The 11325-nt window shown below is 42.4% G+C and overlaps 1 protein-coding gene across 1 annotated transcript; it reads left to right on the forward strand.

The window, feature by feature from the left end:
* Window positions 1-1054: 1054 nt before the first annotated feature.
* On the forward strand, window positions 1055-3037 carry LOC311127251 (protein FAM163B-like; the record flags this gene model as incomplete). The annotated part of the gene is made up of 2 exons (XM_084159052.1): window positions 1055-1147; window positions 2633-3037. The coding sequence occupies 2 exons, from the start codon at window positions 1055-1057 to the stop codon at window positions 3035-3037; spliced, it is 498 nt and encodes a 165-aa protein (XP_084015178.1).
* Between the last annotated feature and the right edge of the window lie 8288 nt (window positions 3038-11325).

Below are 11325 nucleotides of genomic sequence, written 5' to 3' on the forward strand. Positions count from 1 at the left end.
TTATAGAATCTTCTGAATGGCCCGGCCAAAGGTCACCGCCAAAGAGGCACTCAGTTTTGATTAAAATAGTGCTAACTCAGCATTTCGTGTTGACCTCTAAGTAAGGTTCAGAGTTCAGGGTTCAGGGTTCAGGGGTCATCCATCCCTAACTCCCCCTCACACTGATATAATGTATTATGTCATAGAGGTTGCGACCTTTCTCCCACACAGCTCACTCTCATCCTCTCTGTTTAGAACACATCCCTTTGCTTCTCCATCCATCTATCCTCAAACCTCTCTCTCGCTCTCCATCTGTCTCTCCATCCATCTCTCCTGAAACCTCTACCTCTATATCTCCTTCGCTCCCATCTCTCGTCCTCTCTGTTACGAACCCATCCCTCTACTCTCATCTCTGCATCTCTCTCCTCAAAACCTTTCAACCCATCCTCTCCCTCTCCTTTTCTTTCCATCTTTCCATCCTACCAACCAACCCCACTGCACAGCTTATCTTGACCTTCTTTCTTTCTATCACGCTGTCTTCCCATCGCTCCTCCCTTTCCTCTCTATCACTCCTCGCAATCGCTCTACGCTCTGTCTTTCCACTTATACCTCTTTGCCTTCCGTCTCACTCTTCATCTCCCTTCCATCTCCCCACCTCTCCCTCCCTCCCTTTCATCCCATCTCTTTCATCTTTCTCTCTATCTGTCCCTCCACGACTCATTCTCCTGTTTCTTTATCTCCTCTATCTGTGTTTCAAGCAGTGAGACAGTCTATATTATGTATAGTAAGGATAATTCAATAAGCGTTAACTGGGGATGACACAAAGTTAATCCGCTTAATGAACACAATGCACTCTTTCTCTCTCGCTCTCTACCTCACTATCTATCTCTTTGCCTTTTCTCTCTTTCCATTCTCTCTCTCTCTCTCTCTCTCTCTCTCTCTCTCTCTCTCTCTCTCTCTCTCTCTCTCTCTTCTCTCACTCAATTATCTCACTCTCTTTCTCTCCCCCCTTTCCCCACCTCTCTCTCTCTTTCATTCTTTATTTTCTGTAGGCTGTTGATGGAGAGGATTTCGAATGACAGCCGGGACAGTGGTCATCACAGGCGGTATTTTAGCTACAGTTATCTTACTGTGCATCATCGCAGTACTGTGTTACTGTAGGCTGCAGGTAAGCCCGTCCTATGACCCTCTGTTCCTCTCTTCATTGTGGTCAGACCCTGTACTGTCACTGAACTGTCACTGTCACAGTAAACATCAAGCCCATCTATACCTCTGACTGAGACCTCTGACTGGGTGCTTAATAATCTGTGGCTTGTATCTTGAAAAAACAAAAAGGCATGGCACACCATGTAATTAAATCTAAATTGAAAAGCCTTTATTTAGTTTCCTTACTGACGCACTTCAGCAAACATGTCTTCATCAAGGTGTGCCCCTCTGGACTGTTCCTCTCTTCATTGAGGTCAGGCTATGTGGTACAGGGAGATCCATGTCACAATCACCACACACTTCGTAAGCAGTTAGACATCACAACATCACACACCCTGTGTGTATTCAAGCTGCACATACTGACTTGGATATGTTCCCCCTCGCACAGCTTGCTGATAAGTGTTTCTCAGAGCATTCAGAACTCTCTCACGAGACTAGATGTTTTGGTCCAGTTGGGTTCTTTGGTTCTGGAATATCTGATGTTTTGCGATCATCAAATCTTCAGTGTGTAGATAGAACTGGGTAGGGGAGAGTGGGGTAACTTGAGACTAGTTGTACACTGTAGTATACAAAGGCTGTGTGTAGGGGAGAGTGGGGTAAGTTGGGCCGCTTTTTACATTATAAGGTAGAAAGACTTAGTGTGTTTAACTGGGTAGTGGAGAATGTTTGGAACCTTATTTAAATGATAGTGTAAAACCTGGTAGGGGAGAGTGGGGTGAGTTGAGACCTTTCTTCCATTACACTGTATTACCATAAGACTGTAAGTGGGTCAGAAAGAGATGACATTCAATTAATTAACCATCCATTCTTATTCGATTCAGCTAAAAGATAGACATTCAGCTCCTTTTCTCAGAGTCACGTTAGAGTAATTGTATAAATATCTGGTTAATCTCCCATCTCTCTCTCATGCATGCTCACTCTCTTTTCCAGACTTCCTCTCAGTGTAATGTTGTGTAATAGCTTGATGTAATGTTTGGTAACAGGTTACCAAACTTCAATGTGTGCCACATGAGACAGTTTTAATTAAAGACAGCATAGATTTAGAACAGGCCTGCCATGTCGTTCAAGTAATGGAGCTGTGCATTTTAATGGACTGATAATTGCTCTTTGTGTCATCTTCTGAATGTTTTGTTGTCAGCTGTACATTAAATACCAATGATTGTTTCTCTTCATGTTGGTAATGGACTTTCCAAAATAGACTTTTAAGTCTTAACAAAGTATTTGACACTCTTGTTTGACCCAGGTCGGTCACAGATCAAATGGACCTAAAACATTTTTTATTCTGAGTGACAGACATGCTGTGATTATTAATGATGTCCTTGTCCCCCCAGTCTCTCCTCTTTCCCTCTCTCCGATAGTATTATTGCTGTACGAAGGAGAACATTTCTTATTCTCAAGGATATGCAGTGATTATTAAACCTCTTCTTGTTTCTTGTCTCCCTGACAGTATTATTGCTGTAAGAAAGAGGAGTCAGAGTCGGAGGAGGAGGAGGAGCCCGACTTTGCGGTGACGTCCCGCCTCCCGCCTGTCCACTCCAATCATAACATCGTGGCGGCGTCGGCCACCGCCTCCAACCCCAACGGCCCCACCCTCTTCACGCCGCCATTGGCGCGTAAACTGACGCGCTCGCAGACGTTCTGCCCGTCGTGCACGCACCATGAGCTGCCCTTCTACCTGCAGCACCCGGATGGACTGCGGAACGGCGGCGACCGCATCAGCTACCGCAGTGTCCAGCAACACGACCTGGACCTGCCCTTAGAAATGCCCAGCTACCACAAACTCAACCTGACCCGGTCGGTCACCATGAAGGACATGTTCAACCGCAGCTGCAGCATCAGCACTGACGTCTAGTGGCATTAGCGCCACCCGGTGGCATGGAGGACTCATGGAAACAGATGGATAATACAATGGGGACGGATAGTGGGACTGTGACTCGACAACTAATACTCCCATGTACCTCAGTTTTACACTCAGATATAACCACACATTAACTAGTGAAAAGATACATCTGCCAGTTTGGATGTTGACCCTGAAATAGCATAGAGTTTCTGGACTCATACTGTTGGATTACCCTAAACCTAAACCACACTCTGGTTTAAATCCAACAAATCAACTGTACCTTTGAATAACAAATAACAGACTTTGCAAAGATGCTGCTAAAGAAACCAAGAAACCATGGCGATAAGGATAAGGAGGAGGGTAATGGAGGCTCCTCCCACTACTGCATCTCTCCACCAATCCCCAGCCTGATCACCAGAAAGGGGGCGGAGCAGATCATATCACAAGTTATGGATTATCCATCCATCGCATCATGGTTCGGAAATGGAGTAGTGACGGAAGAGAGGGGGAACAACATGTTATAGGCCATAAAAACAGGAGATAAAGGGCTTGTGGGTGGTGGAGTCCTCTGCTCTGTTTTCTACATGCAGTTTATTTTTGAGAGAGAGAGAGAGAGACAGATGTATGAAAATAATCCTAGCCAGCGTACACAAAACATTATCCTACTTTTTCAGACTCTAATTGGGTTGCAATAACATTAAAAGGACATTAAAGGAGGGCGTTTAAGTTATGTTATTTATTAATGTAACAATTTACCAAACAAAATGTGTCCAGGTTGGCGTAACCCGTTGGGATAAACAAGCTAAGAGGGTTTTGAAAATAGTTTTCCCTTTTTTAAGTTTTGCTTCAGTTATTATCATTACTGAATATTGTGAAACAGCATCTATACTATTTATGTCTGATGAGTGCTGAGAAACCATACAGACGAGAACAAAAAATATATTTTATACACTTTAGCTTTACTATGTAATTTATGGTTATCTTGTTCACTGGAGTTTCAAATCGTGGTCTTTTCACCAGATTCCTTGTGTTGTCTAAAATCGGAGATCCATGGGCTAATAAATCTAAACAACATTTTGTGGCTTATCTTCATTCGATTGGATTGGACTTGGCTTAGCTCCCTCTGCACTCGCCTTGCTGGACTAGGAGGATGAACTCTACACTCGATTTAGAGGCCTGGGAGAGTATGATCGTTCTCTCTGAGCTCTGCAAGCAGGACTGGAGGAGAGGAGGCACTGTGCTGTGTGTGCAGTATAGTCAGGATGGGGATGGAGAGACTGCGGTTGTGTTTTTATGCCCACAGGCCACTCTTTCAATTAGATTATTTAGTGCAGAGATTAAATCGGAGTGAATGTGGGGTGGGGGCTGGAATCTGATTGGCTCCCTCATGTTATTGTCCTCTTGCTCCATCTGTATATTCATTGGATGCTTTGCCTCTTTTTTCTTCTTTGTTTTACCACCACCAGTTTACTAGCGAACACGGTTGTTGTTTTGTTTGTTTATCCCAGCAAATTAAACAATTTGTCCAAACAGTATGGGCCTTTTTATGTAGTTGATCGATTCTTGCATAATGTGCATTCATGCAAACAAACACACATACACACAGGCACACATACATACATAAATGTATGCATACATATTATTTTTCAACATTTTCTCTTCCTTTTAAAAACTGAGCCGCAATGTAGTGTCATAAGGAATGGTATGAGCGACAGACATTAAATATTGGATCCGCAGTAGGGAGAAACAGCGCCACTGGCCACCCCACCACCGTTGTTATTGTTTTTGTTGCGGAGTTGAGGAGCTTCGCGCTACATATTGTGCACTTCTATCGCACGTGCAATGATGTCCGAGGGGAAAAAAACAGTGTTTGTTGTTTACAGTAACTTCTTTGTTGTTGTAATATCGCAAAAGGACGTGGTTGTTTCACCATTAAGGATTCCAGCGTTAAGTACATTATTATTATTATTATTATTACAGTATTGGTGTTCTTTGCTGAACTACAGTATTGCTTTATCTCAGTATTTGCATTTTATGATAAACTTTCGTTGTTTCCAGCTCTCTAAGGTAAAACATGTTTCTGTCATTGTTTCAACTGTATGACTAAAGAACACATGGTTACTAATAAAAGTTTGTGAAATTCTCTAGTATTTATGTACTTCTCTACTACTGTAGTTGTTACAAAGAAAGCAAATGCACATTTTCTTACTATGGACTTCCACCTAAAGACCTCATCCCCAAATCTTATTTACTCTGAGTTATACAAGATCACATATTCATCAGCATCAATTATAATGTCCGTTGAGTTATGAAATATGGAGTAAATAGTTACTGTAAGTGACATCAGATATGACAGACATTGGATGGATATATAAATGCATATAAAACAAGGCACTTCCTAACATAGTTAAAGACCAGTGATGGGAAACATGGCCTCATGCTGCTACAAGTGTGATAGAGAAAGGGTTTTTAGAAATGTTTGCAAATGTATATATATATATATACAGTTGAAGTCGGAAGTTTACATACACTTAGGTTGGAGTCATTAAAACTTGTTTTTCAACCACTCCACAAATTTCTTGTTAACAAACTATAGTTTGGCAAGTCGGTTAGGACATCTACTTTGTGCATGACACAAGTACTTTTTCCAACAATTGTTTACAGAAAGATTTTTTCACTTATAATTCACTGTATCCCAATTCCAGTGGGTCAGAAGTTTACATACACTAAGTTGACTGTGCCTTTAAACAGCTTGGAAAATTCCAGAAAATGATGTCATGGCTTTAGAAGCTTCTGATAGGCTAATTGACATCATTTGAGTCGATTGGAGGTGTACCTGTGGATGTATTTCAAGGACTACCTTCAAACTCAGTGCCTCTTTGCTTGACATCATGGGAAAAGCAATCAGCCAAGTCCTCAGAAAGAAAATTGTAGACCTCCACAAGTCTGGTTCATCCTTGGGAGCAATTTCCAAACTCCTGAAGGTACCACGTTCATCTGTACAAACAATAGCACGCAAGTATAAACACCATGGGACCACGCAGCCGTCATACCGCTCAGAAAGGAGATGCGTTCTGTCTCCTAGAGATGAACGTACTTTGGTGCGAAAAGTGCAAATAAATCCCAGAACTACAGCAAAGGACCTTGTGAAGATGCTGGAGGAAACTGGTACAAAAGTATCTATATCCACAGTAAAACGAGTCCTATATCGACATAACCTGAAAGGCCGCTCAGCAAGGAAGAAGCCACTGCTCCAAAACCGCCATAAAAAAAGCCAGACTACGGTTTGCAACTGTACATGGGGACAAAGATCGTACTTTTTGGAGAAATGTCCTCTGGTCTGATGAAACAAAAATAGAACTGTTTGGCCATAATGACCATCGTTATGTTTGGAGGAAAAAGGGGGTTGCTTGCAAGCCGAAGAACACCATCCCAACCATGAAGCACGGGGGTGGCAGCATCATGCTGTGGGGGTGCTTTGCTGCCGGAGGGACTGGTTCACTTCACAAAATAGATGGCATCATGAGGAAGGAAAATGATGTGGATATATTGAAGCAACATATCAAGACATCAGTCAGGAAGTTAAAGCTTGGTCGCAAATGGGTCTTCCAAATGGACAATGACCCCAAGCATACTTCCAAAGTTGTGGCAAAAAGGCTTAAGGACAACAAAGTCTAGGTATTGGAGTGGCCATCACAAAGCCCTGACCTCAATCCTATAGAACATTTGTGGGCAGAACTGAAAAAGCGTGTGCGAGCAAGGAGGCCTACAAACCTGACTCAGTTACACCAGCTCTGTCAGGAGGAATGGGCTAATGCTACCAAATACTAATTGAGTGTATGTAAACTTCTGACCCACTGGGAATGTGATGAAAGAAATCAAAGCTGAAATAAATCATTCTCTCTACTATTATTCTGACATTTCACATTCTTAAAATAAAGTGGTGATCCTAACTGACCTAAGACAGGGAATTTTTACTATAATTAAATGTCAGTAATTGTGAAGAACTGAGTTTAAATGTATTTGGCTAAGGTGTGTGTAAACTTCCGACTTCAACTGTATATATATATAAGGAAATATTACATTTACATAAGGATTCAGACCCTTTACTCAGTACTTTGTTGAAGCACCTTTGGCAGCGATTACAGCCTCAAGTGTTCTTGGGTATAACGCTTCAAGCTTGGCACACCTGTATTTGGGAAGTTTCTCCCATTCTTCTCTGCAGATCCTCTCAAGCTCTGTCAGGTTGGATGGGGAGCGTCGCTGCACAGCTATTTTCAGGTCTCTCCAGAGATGTTCTATTGGCTCTGGCTGGGCCACTCAAGGACATTCAGAGACTGTTCATCTTTCCCACTATCCTGACTAGTCTCCCAATCCCTGCCGCTGAAAAACAGCATGATGCTGCCACCACCATGCTTCACCGTAGGGATGGTATTGGCCAGGTGATGAGCGGTGCGTGGTTTCCTCCAGATGTGATGCTTGGCATTCAGGCCAAAGAGTTCAATCTTGGTTTCATCAGACCAGAGAATATTGTTTCTCATGGTCTGAGAGTCCTTTAGGTGGCTTTTGGCAAACTCCAAGCGGGCTGTCATGTGCCTTTTACTGAGGAGTGGCTTCCGTCTGGCCACTCTACCATAAAGGCCTGATTGGTGGAGTGCTGCAGAGATGGTTGTCCTTCTGGAAGGTTCTCCCATCTCCACAGAGGAACTCTGGAGCTCTGTCAGAGTGACCATCGGGTTCTTGGTCACCTCCCTGACCAAGGCCCTTCTCCCCCGATTGCTCAGTTTGGCCGGGCGGCCAGCTCTAGGAAGAGTCTTGGTGGTTCCAAACTTCTTCCATTTAAGAATGATGGAGGCCACTGTGTTCTTGGGGACCTTCAATGCTGCAGAAATGTTTTGGTACCCTTCCCAAGATCTGTGCCTCGACACAATCCTGTCTCGGAGCTCTACGGACAATTCCTTCGACCTCATGACTTGGTTTTTGCTCTGACATGCACTGTCAACTGTGGGACCTTATATAGACAGGTGTGTGCCTTTCCAAATCATGTCCAATCAATTGAATTTACCACAGGTGGACTCCAATCAAGTTGTAGAAACATCTCAAGGATGATCAATGGAAACAGGATGCACCTGAGCTCAATTTCAAGTCTATAGCAAAGGGTCTGAATACTTATGTAAATAAGGTATTTCTGTTTTTGAAAACATTTCTTAAAACCTGTTTTCACTTTGTTATTATGGGGTATTGTGTGTAGATTGATGAGGACATTTAAAAAAGACTTTTTTTAGAATAAGGCTGTAGCGTAACAAAATGTGGAAAAAGTGAAGGGGTCTGAATACTTTTCAAATGCACTGTAGCCTCAAAACATGGTTAAAACTATAATGTTGATATAATGGATGGTCAGTCCTTGCATCCATAGCTCTGTCTATGAATTTGAGATTGGTTACATTTTTCCAGGCCCATCCCTCAGCTTTTTAGAGCTGTCTCCATGGAAACTGAAGCCTCGAGAAACACAATTTATGTATGACCAGGGCAGAGACACATCTCTAACTGAAGGTTTCACCACCACTTAAAGATCACAAGCATAGCATTTTACATTCCCTAATGTAACCTTGAGAGAGGGACTGAGAGAGACGGGAATCTGTAAATTAGTCCACGGTGACCCTGTGTGTGTGTGTGTGTGTGTGTGTGTGTGTGTGTGTGTGTGTGTGTGTGTGTGTGTGTGTGTGTGTGTGTGTGTGTGTGTGTGTGTGTGTGTGCGCGTGTGCGCGTGCGTGCGTGCGTGCGTGCATTTGAGTGTGTGTGTGTGTGTATGTGTATGTTTAGAGTAATTTAATTTAAAGGGTAGAAAGCATGAGTTTTTACTCACCAAAGTAACTACACATTGTGGTAAAATATTTAGATGTAGTCATGATCTGCTTACTTATAATTTCCAAAATAGTTCTTAAAAAATATATATTTATTAACTTATTTTTGTATGACTTCGGAACTACCCAAAATGCACTATTGTCACTATCATTAAGAGAACCTACTCTGCTACTGAGTTTGCATGCTAGCTCACTAGCTAGCTCGAGCTGGCTAATGTTAGCCACTAGCCATGCTAGCATGTAATTACATCCCAGGCCGAGTTTTGGCGCTGGTGAGCTACAATCCACCAATCACGAGGAAGTGTGATGTAAACAAGCTATCGTATTACCAATCAGCGAGCATTCCCCACACGTGGGGCATTCTGCATGTTCAGCTTCAACAGGATGTTCAGCTTCAACAGGCAGGCTCTTTGTGCCTTCTAGCCTTGAGGAAAATCATCCATGTCTGCTCTAATTGTTTAGTACCTCATCTGATCTTCGTTTGATTTTCTTCCTCCTATTTGTTTTGTCAACTTTTTTGGATTGTGATATTGTGGGATTATTTCCACCTGCCTGGAGCCTTCCTCTGATTGCCGGCTTGTTGACTGTTCCCCTCATCTCCTGTGCCCTCTGCCGCCTCTGGAATATTGCCTCTGGAATCTATCTACTTTGGATTTCCCTCGCTATATCGCTATTGGATTACCCACCTCACTGACTCTCCCTTGGCCCGGTGAAATGGCCTCTCCCTCTGAAGCCACTCTTTTACAATCGAGAGGGCCCCAGCCGTCAATCTGTTATTCTCTGCTCTCGCTTTGCTTTTGATCAGCTGGTGTTGTTTAAGTTGTGTTCTGTGAGTTCCTGCCTGTGCTAGTTGGTCTTTAGTTGTTAACAATGTTGGGCTCTATGCCGACCGTGGTGGTTGGTTAGCTATGTTAGTTAGCTGGCTAGGCTAGCTAGTAGGCTAAAATAGCTAACATTAGCTGGCTGGCTAGCTTGCTGGATAAGATAACTTCATATAACATTATTTGATAATTAGTTAGATGGCGTTAAGTATTTCCAAAACTTTGGTTTACTTTAATGTGGCTCAATTCGCAATTAAAGCTGTAAATTATTTAGCTAGGTGTTGATAGCAACTGGCTGACTCATGCAGTGCTAACGTAGTTGGGCTGGTATGGCTAACGTTAGTGGGCTAGTTGGCTAGCAACCTTGCAAGCTGATTTGTAAGAGTAAATTCATAAAGTATTTGCTTGCAAGTTGGCAGAAAATGTCATAAAAAAAAAGTCTGTCAAACTTTGGAATTCTGATTGGTTTTTTGTTATAACTTAAAAAATTAAAAAGTTAGGTGTAACTTTGCTTTGGGACTTTTGAAGCATATACTAATGCAAATCCATATGTTACATTTGGTTACATTTTTGCTACCTTAACTTTAAGGCTGCCCTGAAACACGAGTCACCAGATTTGTTGAAGGACTTTTATTATGCCCCCACTGACTGCTCCATTCTCACTCTTGGTTGTTACAAGCAGTGTGGCAGTACGTGAGTGAGAGAAAAAGCACTGTGCATCACCACCATCATTACTCACTGAAGTAATTGATGTTGGCAAAAACTAGGTAAGTTTTAGTAAAAAGTGTACGCATGTGAATACACTTTGATATGTTAGAACAAACGTAAGCAACTATAAGCTTTCTACTGGTTAGTAACTAGTTAGTTTTACATTTATAGTTTAGTCATTTTTAGCTGTGTTTGGTTTTGCTGCAACAAGCTCTCACAGTCTCACTGCAGAATTCGACGTTCATCCACGTTCTCCAAACGTCAAATTTCGAAGTTGCTCCAAATGCCAAATTTCTAAGTATGTTTGTTGCTCCTGCTGCTCTGTATCATTCCATTTCTCCAAATGTCCAATTTGTAAGTTAAGGGTTAAGGTAATGGTTAAGGTTTGGGATAGGGTTAAAACATTATGTTTAGGCAAGCATTCCAAGTGGTTAAGGTAAGGGTTAAGGTTTGGGATAGGGTTCAAATTAAAAACTAGGGTCCACGACTGTGATCAAACACACAACCTTCTGATCCAGAGTTCTGAGATTACGCCTATTCACCACCCCAGTCCACAGCACCCTATGAAAATCCAAGCCTACTTTATGTTAATAATGCTAGCCCCTAGTGGCTGGAATTGAAGACATTTCCCGACATCCTCAGGATATGGATAGACATCCAATTTCAACGTCAATCTTGAACGACGTGGCTGTTTATCTAACTAGCTAATGCTGTGTAGTTCTGGCTGTGTGGAAAAAAAACGGATAGGGAATGTTTTGAAGCCAATAATTCTCGCTAGCTACAGAATGGCTTGCACAATCACTGTCTTAGTCTTCGTCATAGGGTCAGCAAGTTGGCAATGGATGCGCCACCAGTCAAGAAGAGGAAAACACATTTTTTTCAAAGGAGTGCAAAGGACTGTAAGTAA

Source organism: Coregonus lavaretus (assembly GCF_964263955.1).
Source record: "Coregonus lavaretus genome assembly, chromosome: 4".
In the NCBI taxonomy this organism is placed as follows: Eukaryota; Metazoa; Chordata; class Actinopteri; order Salmoniformes; family Salmonidae; genus Coregonus; species Coregonus lavaretus.